Raw genomic sequence first — 20,396 nt, 5'->3', positions numbered from 1 at the left:
AGCAGCAGCAGCAACACTGGATCATTTAACCCAGGGCGCCGGGTCAGGGAGCAAACCCGCGTCTCTGCAGTCGGATTCCCTATTTTTCTTTTGTTGCTTTTTTTTAGGGCCATACCAATAGCATAAGGAAGTTTCCAGGCTAGAGGTCAAAGAGGAGCTGCAGCAGCCGGCCTACACCACAGCCGCAGCAACGTGGGATCTGAGCCGCATTGGTGACCTACACCAGAGCTCATGGCAATGCTGGATCCTTAACCCACTGAACAAGGCCAGGAATCGAACCCAAGTTCTCATGGATATGAGTCAAGTTCATTACTGCTGAGCCATGGCAGGAACTCATGCAGTTAGATTCTTAATCTACTGCATCATGGCGGGAACGCCCTAGGTGAGTTTTAAAAGCCAGGGAGGTTCGTGTCACTTGGGGTTTGCAGAGTTCGCTTTGGCGGCAGAAGGGAGAGAGGGTGGGAGGGGCAGCCGTAGGGGGCAGGCCAAGGAGAAGAGGCTGGGACGAGGGTGGTACAGGGGGCTGGAGAGAGGTGGGGGGATTAAGGCATCAGCGGGTGCTGGTGAGTGAGGAGTGGGGGTGTTGGGGAAGGCGAAGCCGGGTTCTAGGCCTGTGGCGCACGTGAACAGCTCTTCCAGGTCTGCAGGGAGCCCATTCTGGCTGGAGAGGGCTCTCTGGGCCCCATGGGGTGTGAGGCCTCTCAAGCCCCTGGAGCCCTGCCCAAACCACCCTCCCCAAGCCTGCCCGCATTTCTGCACGGGCGCCACTGCCTTTGGTCCTGGCTCTCCCGGGAAAGGCGACTTCCCAACCCGCTCCTGGCAGGAGGAGGGGAGCTGCTGGCACGCGGAGACACCATCCCATTGAAATCACCATGTCTTTTATTAATATATTATGCTACAAAAATATTTTCAGCAAAATAACATTAATAGCATCTTTCTTTGTCTTCTATTATATTCTTAAAAGAACTCTTCAGGAGAATTCACAGAGGCGAGGGGAAGAGAACATCACGAATACTTTTCCAATACATTGGGATCTGCAGCTTGCGCCACACAGGGTGAGGCAGGTGGGATGTCCCGCGGTCTCTCTGAGGCCCAGGGACGGGGCAGGGGCTCTGGCTTTCCCTGCTCTGGGCTTGAACATCTCTTGGCCAAGAGTCCGCCCTGGCCACCCCAGCCACTGGGGCCCAAGCTACCTCACGGCCCCGCCAGAAACTTCCTAGACCCGGGCCTTGTTCAAAGGCCACTCTCCCTGCAGTGGGACTTGGGGTGGAGGGCCCGTCAAGGCGTGCCACTCCGATACCTTCCCTGCCTGCCATATGCTCCCGACTGACCCCATGGCAGCCTTGGGTCCTGGGAGGAAAGCCGAGCACTAGCCCTGGGGAGGGGCAGCACCTCATTTTCGTGGGGCCCCCAGGTGCACCCGACATTCCCCCCCGGCCCTAGGATAGCCCCAGCAGGAAACAAAGTCTCCATTGACAGAAGAGGAGATGGAGGCTCAGAGAGGGGTAGGGACTCGCCCAAGGTCACCCAGCAAAGTGAAGGAGTACCTAGAATATGTCTGCAAAGGAAGAGGCCACATGTTTGGAGCCCGTGGGGAGAGGGGAGTGTGTGCTGCTGCTCCTGCGAAAGCGCCCGGTCTGGCTCAGTCGGTTCTCATGACCCCCTCTTCCTCCTGCAGGGTTGGGCGCAGGGAGGGAACGGCTCTGGGCTGGGACCAGGGGCCCGGGTTCAGGTCCAGCCTGCCCCCACCGCCCAGAAGCGCCCCTGCCCCAGGGCAGCAGGCAAGCCTGCCAATTCACGTCTGGCGGCTGGGCTGTTGAGGAACCGGAGGTGGGGCGGGAGGGGTGAAGCTGGCCTGATTTCTGAAAGTTACGGGTTTAGACAGCCAGCCCGGGTGATTTTTTTGGCTGCTTAGATGAATTTTTGGAAACATAACAATGTTGAAAGAACCTGAGCATTAAAGAGCCAGGAGGGACCCTACCCACCCCCTTGCCAAGACTCCAACTCTCCTACCAGTGGGCCTACTGCCCTGCTCACACTGCTCCTGACAGGAGACTCACTGCGGGGGCACCTGGCATCTTTTGACAGCTTCGGCTGTGCAGAGACTCTCCCACTAATGGAGCTAAGGTCTGCCTCTCTCCTTCTTTCCTTCCCTCCTTCCTGCCTCTGTCCTCGCCACACATCTGTGTCCTACGAGGGGACAAACAAAGATGAATTCCCATGATCTTGCTGTCAAGAAGCTCACAGTCCGACAGAGAGCAGAGACACGGACGGTCTCAACCCAGAGGGCTTCCTGGAGGAGGTGCCATCTGAGTTGATCCTCAGAGGATGAGCAGTTAGGGGTAAGAGAAGGGCGTTTCCAGGCCTAGGAAGCAGCATGTGTGAAATCTCCTGTCTATTCTGGCCAGGCACAGAGTGGGAGAGATGGGAGCCAAAGCTGGCACGGTCTGAGGGGCCCAATCTTGGAGCGGATAGAATGCCAGGCTGAGGGACACGTCCCCAGGCCTGGTTCTGTTCTCTGCCACGGAGGATACCTGCAAAGCTGCAACTGCCAGGCAGAACCTCTCTCCTCCATGGCATTTTCATGGTTTCCTTTAGGAAAACCTTTCTTTGGGATTCTTGTGACCATGGCCCTGGGCGAGAGACTGGGCAGGTGGGACAAGGGGCCTAAGTGCCCTAGGTCCCAAGTCCCTAGTCTTGCCCAAATATAACCGAGGCCAAGCACTGGACGATAGAGCATGTGGCGTGAGGAAAGCCTGCTCAGTCTTTCTGGGCAAAGGCACCCTGGCCATCAGTATGCGCTCAACCTCATGGACTCCAAATCTTTTAATCTCAGAGCTGGAGGGGCCATCCGTGGCTCTTCTCAGCTCCCTGCCGCCTGACTCACACACCTCAACAGCCCTGCTTCACCTGGCTGCAGGTGCGACAGCATGGCCGGGAGGGAGGTTGGAAGACACGGCCAGAACTGACCCAGAAAGGGACCCGGGGCCACCACGAACACGCTGGCTCTCAGTCTACTCTGCCTGCCTCAAGGCCAAAGGTCAAAGTCCTAAGACACACACATGATGCCCTCAGAGCAGCAGGGGCATTTTAGGAGGTGAGGCACAAAGAATGTGCTGGAAAAAAAAATATCAGCTGTGGTGGACAGGTCATTCCAAAGTGCGTGAGGGGCTGCGGATGGAAAGGTGGTACCCTGGCCCAGGATGAGAGGGTTCAAGGGCCCCAGCCGTGCAGACTTTCGTATATGAGCCTCCGATCTTCTGGGACCTAGATCGGCAAGTTTAGCTCATTTCACGCCCTGGCCAGTGGGCCCCTGGGGACCCGTGAGCTTGAGCTGTAGAAGCCTAGCTGACACTGGCTCTGGCTGTCCCACTGAAGTCTACCTGGGCAGTTGGTCCATCCATCTGCTGCCCAGGTGACTTTCTTTAAACACTCGAGGGTGTGGTGGAGGGAGCCTGGAATCTCCCAGCATGCCCTGAGGAGGGATCTGGGGAATCAGCCCGAGGTCAGGGACCTGGACAAGATGACCTCTATGGGTCCTTCTAGAAAGCCAGGATGGGGGCTGTTTGTTCCATTTGATGATGAGTTGGTCTGGGCCAAGAAAGGCAGCTAGATCTGGCCCCACCATAGAGCCTGGCACTGCGTATGCCTGATAATCACACACTGCATTCATTTACCTCTTTGGCCCTGTGCCTGGCACAGGTCTGGGCATGCGGTCAGGTGCCTGGACTGCTTACCAAATGCTTCATCTTTAATTAACCTCAAGCTCCATCTCAATACCTTTCATGCCACACTCTTCCCTGAACGGAGGGAAATCTGGCCTGTGTGTTTCTAATTCTTTCACACTTATCTCATCCAAATAGCACTCTGCATGATCTGTTTGATGTCCAATAGGCCTTCTGAGCCTGCTTTATAAGTCAGCTAAAGCCCTTCCCGCTCAGAAATAGGAAGTCACATTTCTGCCAAGGATAAAGGAACTCCAGCCCTGGCTAGGGTCAAGTTCAGTTTATAGTGTGGTACCCATGGGGCTGGCTGGACCTTCTCTGAAGCAGAGCTCAGGGCTTCTGCCAGGTCTCAAGTTCAAACACATCCATCTGGATCAGAGCTGAAAAGAATTCAGCTTCCTGCCAAGATGGCCGTGGGACTTCTCACCATTGGACCAGCTGCCCAGAATTCTCCTGTCTCAGAGGGAGACAGCTACCGAGCTGGGCATGATGGCACTGGTTCTAATCAGGCCCACCAGGCCTGCCAGGAAGCCCACAGGGCAGTGGCGCCGGGAGCATGGAGTAGGAGTCGGCAGATCGGCCCAGCTGTGCAGCCTTGGGGAGACACCTCTCCTCTCTGGGCCTTGGTTTTACTTTCACTGCTATTATCTGTCCAGTGTAGGGCCCCTTCTGCACTTGGGTCCCGAGACTCTGTAACTGACGAGCTGCCAGCCCAGTAAGGGTTGGCGGCTGGGAGGCAGCCAACCTGGGTCTTCTGCCTTCTTGGCTACCGCCCTGGGGACAGAGGAGCAAGGTCAGTTTCTCCGAGTCTGAGTGGCCTGCCGGCCCCCGTTTGTCTACTCTGGCTCTGCAGGCCTATCATGGCCGTCCCCCCACCCCCCAACCTCTGAGTGGGCAGGAAAGCCTCTCATTGGCTCCAAGATAAGACGAGTGGGGCAGAGGACATGTGCCAGAGCGACCACGTGGTCTCAGGCTGGAGTAAGAAGCACGGGCTGCCCCTTTGGGTGAGTTCTGCCCCCCCATGTGGCTTCCTTGGGCAAAGAGAACATGACAGAATATGGCCCAGGGGACAAGCATAGCTTTTGAATCACACGGATCTAGGGCCACATCCTGGCTGGGTGACATTGAACAAGTCCCTTTAGCTTTTACAGAGGCTCAGTTTCCTCATCTGTGAAGTGGGGATGATCACATCTCACTGTGACAAAATGAGTGTGCAAAGTGCCTGCCACGCTGCAGGCTTTGGACCAATGGCAGCGTTCGTTGCAAACAGGGTTACCACGGGACTCCTGGAGGCTCTGTCCCTAAAACTGCCCTTGTGCGCCCACGCCTGTCTCGTGGCTCAACTTACTCCATTTGGCTATGACTTCAACAGCCTCTCCTGGAAGGCAAGCTGGATTCACAATTCCAGAACAGGGAAGTCTGAACTCACACCTCGGACCGCCCACCTGCTCTGTGATCTTGGCCACCTGCCTTCCCGTCTTTGGTGCATTTAACCACCTGTCACTCGGGGCCGGGGACCGCTTCCCTCGGCACCAGCATCCCTCCCCCCACCGCAGGGCTTTGGTCGGAACACTTACCAAGAGCTCTGGAGGGCCGGTTCACAGACACTCAGGGGTTTCGAAATAGCAGCATTCCCTTTCCGAGAGGCTCTTCCTTCCCCAGGATGCATCCAGGGGAGGGAGGGCCCGTCGGCATTCACATCTCTGGCTCCCAAATCCAGCTTCACAAAAGCTAAGCCTGTCTGCCTGCCCCTTCCTCTGAGGCCCCCGCGGTGGGAGAAGCCGAACCCAGACCCGGGAGGCTTCCACTGAGCCAAGCGTAAGCCGGTTCAAAGCCGTGGTCTCCACAAGGTCGCAGATGTCCTGGCCACCTGGGTTCGCCTCCTGGGTTGGCATTGGGGCTGGCTAAGGGGTCATTAACCTTGGCCACTTAAAAATAGTTTTATCGGTAGAATAAATACATTTTTCTTTTTTAATATGGACACATATTTTACAAAAGAGCCCCATAGCACTATGGGAAATTAAGATCCTTCTACAAAAAAGAAGATGTAACTCAGGTACAGTAAAGCTCTAGTGTTCTAACGGACCCCGTCTGGACTGCCCGCGAGCTGTCAGACACCCCCGCAGGTGGCGGCAGGGGCAGTGGCTGTGGCCGCAGACCCTCCTGGCATTTCTCTGGCCTCTCTGTCTGCACAGGGCGGGTGGGCGGGCAGCCGAGGTCAGGAGGGCCCCAGGGTGTGCAGCAGGAAGGGGGCAGCGATGCTGGCAGCGACGGTGGGGAGGAGGCCCAGGGCGGGCTGTGAGCTGGGCGCAGAGTTGCTGGCCCGCCCTGGCTCTTCCTGATGCTGCAGCAGGTCGGAGAGCTGGACGGGGGGCTTGGCCGTCCCGGAGCCTTGCGTCGTCTGGAAGGGCAGTGGGGGTGGCGAGGCGGTGGTGCTGGAAGGAGAAAATAATGGAATGTGAAGTGACAGCTGCGTAGCCTCGTCCTGGGCTGTGGTCTCAGGCTTCGGATCCAACTTTGTACTGAATCTATTTTTTTTCCTTATAACATGGAGACGGAAGCAGAGGCTTCTGGAGGGAAAGTGAGCAGCCCAGAGCCACATGGTGGGCCTCAAGGGCGACCCCTCAAGAGCACTGGGTCCCGGCAGAGGAGATCTAGCTAGGGTCACACCGAGGCAGGGAGCCCATACTTTGTACACAGGGGCCCCGGCCTCCTGCTGCCCCGAGTCCCTCCCCGGGCTGAAGTGGACAGAACACAAACGCCCAAACTGCCGCACCATCGCCCGCCTCATCACGGCTGCCTGTCGCCGAGCATCCGCCGGGAGTCTGCGCTTGACAAGCAGCATCCCTGGTATGTTTGAACAGTCTCATTACCCCCTTCGAGGAGGAGACTGAGGCTCAGGGAGGTTCCCTGGGGCCAGGTCCCAGAGGGAGCAGGTGGCGCCTCTCGGAGCAGGAGCCCTGGCTGGCCCCCCCTGTGCAGAACCATAAGGTGTGTTGATGAACTTATAACAATAGAAGCCAATCTGGGGGGTCATGGGTGAGGTTCTGGAAACCTACTGAAAGAGATAGAAGGGCCGAGACAGAGAGACAGGGAGTGAGACAGAAATGGAAAGCGACGAAGTGCAGAACGAATTGGCAGGCTGAGGCCGCCACGTGGTGGTGGCGTTGGGAAGCAGGGGGAGGGCGGGGACCAAGAGCAGGTCATCAGCTCAGGTCCTGGAGAGGGAGATAAGAAAGGCTGAACAAAGAGGGGACAGGGGGCAAGACAGAGACTAGAGGAGAGAGGGGACAATGACAGAGGCATAGCGAAGTGGCAGAAGGCTCTGGGGTGAAGGATAAAGCCTGGGCCCCAGAAGCGATGCGCCCTGTGCAGCCTAGGCAGTGGCAGGGGGTCGGGGGTGATGGAGAGGTGGATGGAGGGTCTGAGAAGAGGCAGATGGGGTGGGGGGGGTGGAGGTGCCATCACTGCAGGGGGGCAAGCATGGGAGGGGAAGGCTAGGGCAGGGGGCACACAACGCAGTGCACAGCTAGGAGGGCCTCCTGGAAGAGGTGACGCCGCAGCCAGCCGTCCGGCTTGCACATGGCTGAGGGCGGTGCTCCCCGCGGCAAGGAGAGGACTTAGTCAGGGTGCTGCCAGCTCTGTGCCCTGCACGTAGCACATGTTCCCCTCGAATCCTCACGATGATACCACAAGGCAGGGAAGACTCTTATCCCATTTTACTTGTGAAGAAACTGAGGCACAAGGAGAGTGAGCAACTTGGCAGGAGCAGGGTCTGAAGAGGCACCCAGTGGATGCTCACCAGCAGTTGACGGCTGGGCAGGAAGCTTGCCCCTCTCTGGGCATCTGCAGAGAGAGCAGCAGCCTCCTCCACACGGGACACCGCCTGCTCTCCAGGGCCTGTCCTCCCCCCGACAGGCTGCTCACACTCTAGGTCAAGAGTCCCCCCCAGCCCTGCCCACCCCTCCACCTGCTGGGCCAAGGCCCTGACAACTGGCCATGTCACGTGGGAGCCCTGTAGGCACCACGCAGCCTGGCCCCCTTGCCGTGCTGGCTGGACCCTCACTCAGTCTCTGTGGGGGTGGGGGTGGGGGTGGGCAGGGGGGCCTGGGGGTCACCAGCATACCCCTGCCTGCACGTGGGCCCAGACCTTTGCTGGGCGTCAGCGCACACTCAGAAAAGAGGGCCTCGTCACTCCCTGCCCTGTTCCTGCCTCTCTGCCCTCCTCCTGGGCACGCTGTGGCCCTAGGAACCCGCCACACCCTTGAGGGACATTCTTCTCCCCCTGGACACCGCAGGGTGGTGTCTGTACTCTGGGAATTTAGCAATTCCCAGAGGAACTATCAGGAGGGGAGGGACTAAATGCTCCTTACGCATCGCAGACGGCGGGGCGGGACGGCGTCCCTGAGCAGAGGGTGTGGGTGGAACTAGAGGGGCGGCCACGGACCAGGTGGCTTCGAATGTCCCTTATGAGCCACACCAGCCGGGAGGTGACACCTCCCACCCTGCGCGGGCCTTCAGGGCCCCTGAGACCTCTCACAGGATCCGGTGTCAGCTGACCTCAGCTTTCTGAGCTCTGGGCTCTCCTAACTAACACCCCCTGCCCCAGTCCCCCCCCACCCCAGTCGCATCTCCTGTCCTGCTGCCATTTTCTGACTCGCCTTTGACAGGCCTGTTTCCAAGCCCCTCACCCGGAGGCCTCTTTGATCTGTGCTCCTGCCCCCAGTGCCACCTGGGAGAGTTGAGGCGCCCATAAAGCCTCGTGCACTTCTCACCCATCACACTGACAGGGGCGCCTGTTCATGCAACAAGGTTCGAATGCATTTCGGACATAAGGTGCTAAGAACAGCCTGGCACACAGGAAGCGCTCTATGGGGTTGGCTGCTCATCACGCCATTATTAACGATTGGGTCTGTCTTGCTCACTAATGGGGTCCTCTATTTACGGGGCACTTCCCGGGTGCCAGCAGGCCCCGAGCCTGAGGCCACATGCGTGTCGACTTACCATTATTCCCATTTCCAAGATGAGGAAACGGAGCCTAAAGATGGGCCCCAGGCTGCCTGCCTCCCCAGCCTGAGCAGGGCCGAGCTGCCATCCCTAACCGTGCAGACAAGCAAGCAGAGAACAAAGCGCGGCCCTTCCTGCTGAGACCTTGTGCTCCCAGGGGAAGGCTGGCCAGGGCCGGGAGGAGGCCCCCTGTGGCTCGGCCCTGGAGGGGCATCCTGCCCACCCTGCAGGGTCACAGCTGCAGCCCCTTCCCTCCCTTCTCTTCTAATGAAAAGTTCCTCCAGCTGCTGCCCCAGCTTTGTAGCCTGAGCGAGCAGCTGGGAGGCCAGGAGGCTGGCCTCAGGAGAGGAGGCTGGGCTGCCACGTGGGGTGCTCAGAGCGGGGGGCGGTCCAGGCTGGGGTCAGGCAGCCCCTGCTGTCAGAATGAAGACCAAGCAGGAATCATGAGAACCTTGTCTCTCTCACCAGGCGCCCAGAGGCATTTGTTTTCGCACTTTGAAAACCAAAGATGCCAAGGCCCCCTTGGAGCCTGAGTGGGGGTTTTATTGCTTGGAAGGAATTCCGGGGAAATGGGGTGAGGCTGGCAGTGGGGGTGGAGAGCCCACTCTGCTCACAAAGCCCACTTCCCTGGTTGAGAACCCCCTCTCCCCCTGCCCCTGGCCCGTGCTGAGGAAAATCACGTCACAGCAAAGTGGCCTGGAAGCCAAACCAAACACTGAGTGTCCCAGGCTCCGCGGATGGCGGGCCCCGAGAGGCCGGCTGAGTGCACGCCGGGCTGACAGGGCCCCTCCCGTGGGGAAGGGCCCTCTGCCTGCGGGGAAGGCAGATGCCCCCGTCTAGCCCGCCTGACAGTCCCGTTTGCGGTATGACTTTGGGCAAGTCTTGTCCTCTAGGGCTCAGTTTCCCCATGTGTACAGTGAAGGAGCGGGGGCAGACCCTGGGACTTTGAACCGTTTTCTAGAAGCAGAAGCCAGATGTGAGATCTTAGGCAGACACCCGAGGTAGAAAGCACAGGACAGCAGGGCCAGGGCCTGAGCCATGTCAGCTGGCTGCCCCAAGGCCCCTCTGCAGGGTCTCGTGGAGAAGCCCCAGTCCTGCAAAAGGGTCTCTGAGAGCCACCATGGCTGAGTCTGTGGACTCTTGGGCCACGGCTTTCCCTCAATACAGCAGCAGTGTGCTGTGCCCGGGGCGACCTCCTCAGAGGGTTCCAGGGAGGCGAAGTGGAGATGGGGCTGGGGGCATGAGGGCCTGGGTGACGGGCGGCCCTGCTGGCTGGGGTGGAGCTTGGATGTGATGGGGCTGGAACCATCGAGGCAGCTGGGTCTGGTGCAGGCAGAGACCTAACGTGGCTGGCTCGCCCAGAGCTCCACATCCTGGCGTCTAAGGCCCACGTCAGCCTCCCTGCTTTGGCCACATGGTCTCTGCCAGGAATGCCTTCGCCCTCCCCTCAGTCTCCCTGAGTCACTCAGACCCTCGGGGACACTGACCCCCTGGCCCTTGCTGGCCAGATCCCTTGCCGGGCACAAGCAGACTGGCCATGGCTCCCTGGAGCTTTTAGCAGAAGCTGTCCCTGCCTGGCCACGAGCCATGGCTCCCTGCTCCGGTCCCCACCAGCACTGGACACAGGCTGGGCAGCGAACACGTGGCCAGTGCACTGCTGTTTGTCTTGGTGGGGCTCGCCTAGGAGCTCGTTTAAGCCTAAGATGTGCTGAAGGCCCAGGAGCAGCTTCCTGCTGGGAGATGGGGTGCGCGGCATCCTGGATTCCTGGAGGGGCCCCCAACCCTGGGGACGGTGTTACTGAGTGTCCTGCGATCCGAGGCTGGCTCCCCATTTTACAAGCACCATCTTTTTACTCCAAGCCTCCAAACAAGTACAAGGAGGCCTGGGGATGCTGCCCGAATCCGCTGCATTTTATCCTGAGTGGCTCTGTTCCCGTTTCTCTTGGGGCTTCATCCTCTAGTCAGATGGGGTCCTGGCCCCACACAGAGATGCTGAGCACTCTGGATGGTCCCAGGAGAAGGCCTGGCGGTGCAGGGGGCGCTGAGCTGGAGAACCTCGGGGCAGGCTGGCAGGTCAGGGGGAGGCATGCAGAGCCTCCCAGGGGCCTGGGGGGGAGAAGACACTGCTCGGGCCATCTGCTCACACCTCCAGGGAAATCAAGGCCCAGGAGGGCAATGACCCTGCACATAGGTATCCTATACCCCTGTCCCCACACGGTGGCACCCACAGGGCTCCGTGAACCACATTCCGATGCCCGTGCCTGGAGCTTGGGAAACCCTCCTTTGCCTGCACCTGCCCCATCATGAGTGTCCTTCAGTCCTGATGGCCCAGTGCTTTGCTCCTGTGTTTATCCAACCCCCATTCTGCCCCACACACCCCGGCTGTGGACTGGGAGGACACCAGAGCTGGCAGGACCTACAGAGGCCAGTCAAGGCCCTCACCGAAAAAGGAGAAACAGGATTGTCACAGATCCGACCACACTGGGCAGTGCCCTGCCCACAGCCAGGGTAGGAACGGCCTTCCCCCTGGCCAGACTCCTGGCCATGCCCCTGCCCTGCTGCCTCTCCTGCTCTCCGATGCAGGGGCTCCCTGAGAACTCTCTGCTGCTGCTGCACAGCCGTCTGCGGACACATGCCTGGCCCTTTCCCCAGGTCCCCATAAATCATCCTGCCACGGGCTGCTGCTTCTCTAAACTTCCTTCGGTGTGTTTACATCTGGGGTAATGAGGGGCGAGGGGAGGCCAGCTTGCTCCAGGCGGTGCCCTGGCCAGGCGCTTCGGCCCCCTCCCCATGCTCTCCCCCTTTCTCTCACTCATGCATGCAGTCAACAAACCCTCAGTGAGCCTCCAGTGACCCAGAGAACCCCAGCCTAGAAACAATCTGGAGTTGCCATCTGTGGGATGGTGCCAGGATAGGGCACCCATGGTGGGGGGCGAGGTGGGATGTGGGGGAGCCCAGGGAACACGCTGTGGGGAGGAGGGAGGAACGCTTGCTAGGTGAGGGCGGCAGGAGCATCTGAGTGGTGCTGGACAAACGAGACCCCGGGCATCACACAGACCTGGCTGCAGGTTCTGATTCCATACCCGACTTGCCACAAGGTCTTGGGCACGTTCCCTGACCTTGCTGCATCTCAGTCTTCTCCTTGGTCAAACCAAGCCTGCTTCCAGGACTCGTGGCAGGATGGGGGCATGGGTGGATGTCAGTGCCTGGCACAGAGCAGGAGCTCAGCCGGGTCCACTCACATCTGCCCCCAGCAGAGAGAGAAGCCAGGACAAAGGTGGGGGTGGGGCAGCGCTGGGCTTGCCAGGTCAGGTGGGAATGGGGCATGCCGCAGTGGGAGGGAGGGAGGCCAAGGCCTGCGTCCTGCTGGGTGGTGGGAGGTTTACCTTGTGGGGTGGGGGGTGGGGGTGGGAGGGGGCGAGGGAAGCTCTGAAGAATCACAGGCTGAGGAGCGCCCTGTGCTGGGGCAGGACGGGGGCGGAGGCCTGTCAGGACCCTGCTACAGGGGCACAGGTGGGAGAGGTGCCGCGGAGCGAGGGCAGAAGGCAGGCAACAGATGCAGGGGGATTTGGGGGAGGAAAATGAGAAAACCGAATGGAATTTAAGCTCCAGAGAAAGTGGCTTTGTCAGAAGGGCCACACCTGGGCCCGGTCCCCCTCTGCGAGCTGTCCTCTGCTGCCTCGCAGAGAAACTGGAACTCAGGACTCCAGGAGGGGGAACGGGGCGAGATGCGAGTGATGAAGCGGCACCCCACACCTCAGCCCCCCGGCTGGCCTCCCCAGCAGGCAGAGAAACTTTCAACAAACGGGCTGCTGGTTGGTGGAAATTTCCTTTTCCAAGCCAACCAGATGGCAGAAAGCTATCCAACCACAATTTACCTACTGGGATGGAGAAGGGGCTCCCACTTGCCAAAGAAAAGCTGTTTTCTTCGCCTGAAACCCGGCTCTGTGTTTCAGAGACGTGTTGTGAAAAGGAAACCGTTTGGAGTCATTTGCTGAAATTTACCTTTCAGACGTGGTTGGGGCTGGGGGCCGGTGACTGGAGCTGACAGCAGTCCTGGCCGGGTCTGGTCACTGGGTGGGTTGTTTGGGGCTCTGATGGGCGTGCTTCATGGGCTGCCAGCGCCTCCCTGGCAGCCCACAAGCCCCCGGGGGCTGGGAAGTGGCTCTTGGTAACTGTGCCCCTGCTCCCGATTTGAAGGGGTGGCTCATGCCAGGCACGTGAGCCAAATGTGTCAAGGCCAATATGGCCCCAGCAATGGCTCTGCCTTGGGCAGGCTGCGCCGAGGGCCTCACGGCAACACGTGTCCTGATAACCCAACTCAGGCGCCTTGAAGCCAACACAGGCCCTTAAAAAGCAAGACTTGGGACTTGCTTTTTAAGCTTTTTTTTTTTTGTCTTTTTGCCATTTTCTTGGGCTGCTCCCGCGGCATACGGAGGTTCCCAGGCTAGGAGTCAATCGGAGATCCAAGCGGGATCTGCGCCACATCTGCGACCTACACCACAGCTCATGGCAATGCCAGATCCTTAACCCACTGAGCAAGGCCAGGGATTGAACCCGCAATCTCATGGATCCTAGTCGGATTCATTAACCACTGAGCCACGATGGGAACTCCTTTTTAAGCTTTTTAAGACAGCTTAAACCTTGCCCCTTGAGACAGGAGATGGGACTATATCACCTTCTTCTCGATGACTCAGAGACCTGGCTGAGGGAGGGTTGGAAAGGGGATCCCTGCATCACGCTGGACAAGCCCCTGCCCCGGGCCCCTGGAGACACAGAGTTGGGTCTGTGTTTCGCAAGGCTGCTCAGAAGACTCCCGGGGCACGTTCAGCACGCGACTTCCCAGGCCCCCTCGCTGCACGTTCTGATACACAAGGTCCAGAGTGGGGCCTGGGATGTTATTTCGCAAGTACCCAGGGTGAGTCTTTCCAGGATGCTGAGGGACCTCTCAGAGGATGCTCTTTTGGGTCCAGGTGGAGACGCAGGGTCTCCAGCGGCCCGGTGCTGGGGTGCAGTGTCTAGGGCTGAGCTGCTACCGCAGGCAGGACTCTGACCTTCGCTGATGGTCAGTCCCTGGGACAGCCCAGGGACTCTGGTGACATGCGTCCCCAGATGTGGAGATTTCCACCTGAGAGTGGGATCTAGGGAGAGCGCTATGTGCCGAGGCTGCAGGCAGAGGGTGGAAGACAGCATCTTGGCCACAGGAGCTTTTGGTGACAGGCCAAGGGCAGGGAGACACACAGGCAGAGGACAGGAAGGTATTGGTGTAGCAGGATGACTTCCGCACCTGCCCGTTTCCAACAAGATTTTCCCATCACCTCCCGAGATGAGCCTGTGATCATGATCTGCCACCTCCCTCCCGCACAGCAGGTGCCTCCTGCAGCCTCCTGCCAGGGCGCTAGCTGCTCAAACCCTCAGGGCGCAGGGAGCTCGCAGGCTTCCGACGCAGCTGGCCCAGTCCACTTGCTCCTACTTTCACCTTCTGGCCCGTGGAATAAATGCAGCCAGCTCTGCACCCCGGGCGCATCCAGGAAAGCGAAGGGCAAAGCAGACTTTTGCCCACCGCACCGGAAGGAAGCATCTATTCCCTCATGTTGAAGTCGGGGAAAATGTTTTTGCTCTCGTTTTGAGAATAAAAATGAAAAGTCAAATGAGAGCGTGTTCTATAAACCCTGAAAGAGGAGTTCCCACTGTGACTCAGTGGTAACAAACCCAACTAGTATCCGTGAGGATGCGGGTTTGATCCCTGGCCTCGGTCAGTGGGTTAAGGATCCGGTGCTGCTGTGGCTGTGGCGTAGGCTGGCAGCTACAGCTCCAGTTCAACCCCTAGCCTGGGAACTTCCATATGCCATGATGCAACCCTAAAAAAAAAATCAAAAAAAAAAAAAAAGCAATAAACACTGAAAGATGAACCAGAGTATCTTGGTCAATGAGGACAAGCCGGTTTCTGGTCCAGGCCCACCTGCCATGCTCCCTTAGCGCGGGGCCTGGGGATAAGAGAGGGTGCCTGGCCCTGGCTGGTCTGAGGGAGGCAGACAGGAGAGGGGCCGGCCGCCCGCAGCCCCGGCCCTCCCAGCTCACCTGTCCTCGATGCGGACCCAGAGGTCGTTGAACTGCCGAGGCCGCTGGTGTTTGTTCTGCCTCTTGTGCCACTTCTTCTGCCTCCCGAACTCCTCCAGCTGGCTGAGGCTGTCAGGAAGCAGGAGGTGTGGGGAGAGGGCCGGGTCTTCCTCTTCAGGTGGGGCGGTGGGGGTCGGTGAGGGTGCGGGGGGGACGGCGGCAGCTGGGGTCGCTGCGGTGGGGCTCGCCGAGGTCCTTGCAGGTGGAGATGCTGAGCTCTGGGCCACAGGGCTGGAAAGGGACAACAGCACGTGAGGCGGGCCCGGTGCAGCGTGTTATTCACAGGTGACAAGGAAGGTGGTCGCGGCAGGAGAAGATACCTGGGTCCCCTGGCTGAGAGCCTCCCACCCCCAGGAAAACCATCGCCTGGTGTTGAGAGCTAGCGCTTTGATTCAATAGCATTCAGGCACTTTCTGGGGGGTGGGCATTATCAGCGACTGAAGCAGACAGCACCCTGCCCTCTCCGAGCTGACACTCGGAATCGGAGGATGGAGAGGAAGACAGGCAGGATGACAGATGGCGATCAGTGCCAAGGTAAATAGAAAGCTGAGGCAGGAGGGAGGACATAGGCGTGGGGGGTGGGAGGCTGGGCAGCGAGGCGGTCTGGTCCCTACTGGTGACGTCTGAGCCCAGACTCTTAGGAGGTGAGGGAGGGAGCCCTGGGCGGGTCTCTGGGGGAGTATCTGGTCTTGGTCAGGGTCTCGTTCATGCAATAAGCTCTGGCTGAGGGACTGGAGGAGAATCCCCCAACGTCACTGTGCTGGGCCTCAGTCTCCTGCTCTGGAAAATGGGGATGGTACAGCGGGTACCTCATGGCTGCATGTGAAGATCTCGTGAGTTACCACAGGTAAAGGGCTCAGAACAGTGCCTGGCAAAGGCAGCACTTGAGACATTTTAGAAACCAACATTCTTAAGTGTGCAAAGTGAACGTTGTTGCCGCATATTCTCAACCATCCACATGCGGGTGCAACACGGGGTCTCCTGAGCGGCCTCTGGGTGCAGAGCGGAGGCAGGGCGGTGCTGAGCAGCTTAGAGCTCAAGCTGGAGTTAGGCAGACACGGTTCGCATCCTGGCTTGGCACCTTCCTGGCTGTATGACCAAGGGCAGTGACCCAAGCATCCGAGCAGCAGGTGGCGGTAAATGGGAGTTCATACTGCTCGATTCAAAGGGTTGTGTCACAAGGATGCATGAGATGAGGTCTTCGCACAGTGCCTGGCACATACCTAGCCTCGCTTTAATGTCGCCTGGGAGCAGACGGGGCTGGCTGTAGCCGGCCCTGACGTGAGACTGGGAGTGTGTATACAGTGATGCACAGACGCCCCAGCCTGGGAACACCCTCCGCTCCTCTCCCGTCCTTCTGGGGACTTCTGAGCCTGGGGAAATGTTGGCCATAGTTCCGGGAGCTGGAAAGGCGAGGAGGTGCCCGAGGGAGCCTGTCCCCTGACTTCACTCCCCTGGGCACAACGGGGTGAGGGGCCGCTCTCTCCTCAAAGGACAGAAGACCGTCCGCTCAGCCTGTCCTCCCCCAGCCCCCATGGCAACCCCAGACTCTCAGTGTCCAGGAGATGCTGCAGCTGCTGAGGAGATAATTCAAAGCAGGCAGACAAAAAGATGGATCCAGGAAGCACCTGTGACCGATGATGGCTTTTATTGTTGGGGGCTCCTCTGCATCCCCCCTGCCCCCGCAGGATTTCAGCCTGCAAACGGAGACTCCGGTTGAGAGCAGAGCCTGGGGGGAGAGTGGGAGTGCGGGGGGGGGGGGGGGGGGCGATGTGTGTTCCTCTTCTAAGGTCTGGGTTCTGAGATGGATAAGAGCCCAGGCGGTCTTGCTGGCCTGCTCGTCCCCCACCCTGTCCAGACAGACACAACGAGCTTTGAGGTGAAGGTCCTGGGGACTGAGAGGGAAGCTTGAGGAAGCCCTTGTCCCCAAGGCTACTTTGGGTCCTTCGCCCCTCAAACACATGCCTACCCCTGGCCCAGGACAAACTGATGTGTGCTGGGCTCGAATGTCCGGGAAGACAGCCCGGTAGGGTGGACTCAGAAGGTCAGAAGGCAGGAGCGTGAGGCGGGCTTGTTTAGAAGTTCCTCCAGCAGGGCCGTGGCGACCGTGAGGGCACTGGCTTGGAGCTGGGAGGCCAGAGGCTCAACGCCCGGGGGGACCCCAGGCCTGACCTCTGCAGAGGGGGGAGCAAGGCTGCTGTCCTTTCTGAGCCCTTCCACCCTCGAGTCCCGCCCCCAGCTCCCGAGGGTGTGCAGGTTGTGGGGGGACCTTAGTGAGGCCCTAGAGCCAGACGGCCATCGACTTGAGCTGTGTGTCCTTCTGCAAGTGGCTTCGCCTGTCTGGGCCTCAGGTTCCTCCTCCATTTTAAGGTGGTGACAATCATGGTTCCTGTTGCGTGGGGTTGTTGTGGGGATTTAATGAGTTAAGAGCGCTTAGAGCCGAGCACAGGGAGCAATCAACAAACATTAGTGATGACGCTTCGAGTTCCTTTTAGACTCTGAGTTTTACAACAGCAAGGATAGGGGCCAACATCACATCCTGGCAGAGTGCCTGGGAGGAAGGCTCCTGCACGTGGAACCCCCGGCTGGAGGGTTCCGTCATTGTCTTCCAGGGTGGCCCAGCACATGCCCGCCCCACTTCGTGCTGGCAGCATGGACCACAGGTCGGAGCCAGCTGGCCCCTGACCTTGGGCAGCTTCCAGCCGTGTGTGTGTGGGGGGGGCAGGAACCCCCCCTGGAAGAGATGACAGCCACTCTATTGCTCTTTGGGGGGCATGGGTGTGCCTTGGCAGGAAAATCAGGGGAGAGGGACACGGCCCAGGGGCAGCAGCGGAGGAGGTGTGGTCAGAGAAAGGCGAGGACAGGTGTGGGCGGGGCTGGGGCACAGGGAGGAGGCCTGGCCACTGCTCTTCCTCCCCGTGGCCCCGTCTCTATGCAGGGCCTGGACCCCATCCTGGCTCCTCCAGAAAGCAACCGGGAGTCCTTCAGAGCCCTTGCACCCCATGCTCCACCACAGCCCTGAGATCCTGAATATCTCTCGAGGCTTCCTGCCCCTCCATCCACACCTCCACTGCCCCGGGCGCCCACCCGAGGCTCCTTCCCGACTCTCCCCCGCAGGCCTGGGCAGGAAGGCAGGTATGGCCTGCCATGGAGGATGCGGTTGGGCATGGTCCCAGACGCGCAGCCTCGGGCCAGTGAGTCCCACACCCCCAGGTGCCCCGGCTGCTCACCTGTGGATGGTCTGCCCCGCGGGTGTGTGCTCCACCTCTAGCCCTGCCTGCCGAAGAACGTCAATGACTGTGTTGTTGCCCAGAAAGTGACCTGGAACACAAGACGTGAAGGGGGCTCAGCCACATGCCAGCTCACCAGCTTGGAGGAGAGCCTCCGGCCAGCCACCTACACCAACATCAAGGGCCAGATGCCCCGAAAGGCAGTACAGCTGGGGCATATGCCAGTGCCACCCTGCCTGGGTCCAAATCCTGGCTCTGCTGCTCATTGGTTGTCCTGCCCTGGGCCTCAGTTTCCCCATCTGTAAAGTGGGAATGATTGTACTAGCAGGCTTGAGAGTTGTTGTGAGGACTCAGGGGACAGTGGCTGTCATGCTGTGCACTGTGCCCCACACCATCAAACCGACCCCAGGCCCTGACCGTCCAGGCAGGGACAGCCTCGGGCCGTCACACAAAGCTCAGCTCTGAGAACACCTCCTCCAGGAGGCCCTCAAGCCTCAACAGGTCTATGGCTCATCTTCGTCAGTTCCCCCAGCAACTCTAGGCTCCCTCCCTTCACACAGGATGCGGTTCTGTGTGTTCACGTCTGTCTCCTCACCAGGCTCCGTGGGTGGAGACTGCGTGGCCCCTGCCCCACGCATGCTCAGTGCGTGTTGGCTGGATCTGGGACTGAGGATTCATTTGTTCACCATCCATCCAACATTTATGGCCCATGAACGATGACCCAGGCCCTGGACAGCCCCTGAAGACTCACTGAGGTGTAAGCTTCTGGGAAAGGAGAAAGTAACAGAACCGCACTGGTTTCAGGGACCGGCAGGCAGTGGCCGCAGCATAGCGGAGGTACAAGCACAGAACTGAGTGCTGCCAGGGTGGCCTTGCTGTGTGTGTGCGGGGAGGGGCGGGTCTCCCTCTCACCCTCTACCCATTAACCCTTCCTCCAACAAATATTCATGACGCACTTGCTAGACCCTGAGAATACAGCCACGAATCATTCAGTCCACAGCCCCAGCTGAGACCGGGCATGGCCTGCTGGCGGGATGCAGGCTTGAGGTCTGAGAACACAGTGGAGGCTCTCCCCGGCTGCGGTCAGGGAGACCCCGAGGGGCAGACACTGCTGGCAGTCAGCCCCAAGTGAGTCCCTCCTCCTGGCTCGCCGCAGCCCCACTGTTTGTTCAACATGGGCAGAGCGGTGGTGGCCCCTGTGCCCTCCAGCCGCGTGTCTGCCCCACAGCCCCGCTGCCACGGACCGTTCGCTCCCCTCCCGCTCATCATTCATCCCAGAACCTGGCGGGGAATCCCTGTGCTATTATTTTAATTGCCTGTGGCGGGTGGTGACAGGTGGGAAGCCGGAAGGTCAGCATGTTGACAGCCCCAGGGAAGTCTGAGGAGCCCAGAAGGTGGACGAGCTGGTGGGGAGCGGCGAGGCGCTGGCGGCGAGGAAGAGAGGATGTGCTGGCACGGCAGCAGGAGCAGGGGGGTGAAGCCCGCAGCCCTCTGCCAGCTGGCGGGCCCTGCGCACCTCTGTGCTGGTTTTAAGACTCCCCCTGGAGTTCCCTGGCAGCTCAGCCGGTTAAGGACCTGGTGTTGTCCCTGCTGTGGCTCATGTCACCGTTGTAGCATGGGCTCCATCTTGGGCCTGGGAACTTCCTTGTGCTGTGGGTGCAGACAAAAAAAAAAAAAAAAAACCGAAAACAAAGAAGACTCCCCGGCAAGTCCCCCATCCAACAACCTCTCTCTTGGCGGCCTCCCACAGCCCCTGACATCCCACCTCTGGGTCACTGTGAAAGATCAACAGGTCTGGGAATGTGGAACTTGGACTAGAACCCACCACACCCTCTCTGAGATGCTGGGCAAGCCCGTTAGGCCCGGATGCTCTCCGCATCTCTCTATACAGGGAGGGATTGGGCTGCATTTGTGGCGAAGGTGTTTGTCTGACTCCGGGAACATTTGCGGAACTGTGTGCTCCCGCTCCTGCCTCCCTTCCCTCCCCCCGTGCATTACATTTATCTGCTGAGTGAGTGTGGACAGAGCAGGGGTCTGTTCCAGGCGCTCGCAGTCTTGAGAATCAGGTCTTTTGATCCGGGTAAGGACTATGCTGAAGGAAGCTCAGGAGGTGTTTGGCGGAGACCAGGAGGCCTCTCACCCACCCTGGGGGCGGGCAGCCTTCCTGGAGGTGGCCCTGCTGGTTGAGGGATGGGATCGGAGTTCCCGAGGGGAGGATGCGCCAGCGGGGCCACTGAGGGCATTCCGGCGGGGGAACGGCTCGTGCACAAATGGGTCGGTGACGCTCACCCGGGAAGCCAACTGCAGAAGACAA

The 20,396-nt window shown here is 59.5% G+C and overlaps 1 protein-coding gene across 1 annotated transcript in view; it reads right to left on the bottom strand.

The window, feature by feature from the left end:
* Positions 1 to 1,894: 1,894 nt before the first annotated feature.
* Positions 1,895 to 20,396, bottom strand: part of TRABD2B (TraB domain containing 2B) — a 213,977-nt gene continuing 195,475 nt past the window's right edge. The window contains exons 5-7 of the mRNA XM_047789156.1: positions 18,083 to 18,173; positions 14,814 to 15,083; positions 1,895 to 6,160 (exon numbers count right to left, since the gene is read on the bottom strand). Coding sequence (XP_047645112.1) covers positions 5,944 to 6,160; positions 14,814 to 15,083; positions 18,083 to 18,173 — 578 coding nt within the window. The 3' untranslated portion in view covers positions 1,895 to 5,943. The remainder of the gene's footprint in view (positions 6,161 to 14,813; positions 15,084 to 18,082; positions 18,174 to 20,396) is intronic.

The sequence above is a fragment of the Phacochoerus africanus genome, chromosome 8, assembly GCF_016906955.1.
Source record: "Phacochoerus africanus isolate WHEZ1 chromosome 8, ROS_Pafr_v1, whole genome shotgun sequence".
In the NCBI taxonomy this organism is placed as follows: domain Eukaryota; kingdom Metazoa; phylum Chordata; class Mammalia; order Artiodactyla; family Suidae; genus Phacochoerus; species Phacochoerus africanus.
Note: the sequence above shows the minus strand (reverse complement) of the source record. Positions and strands in the feature narration are given on the sequence as shown.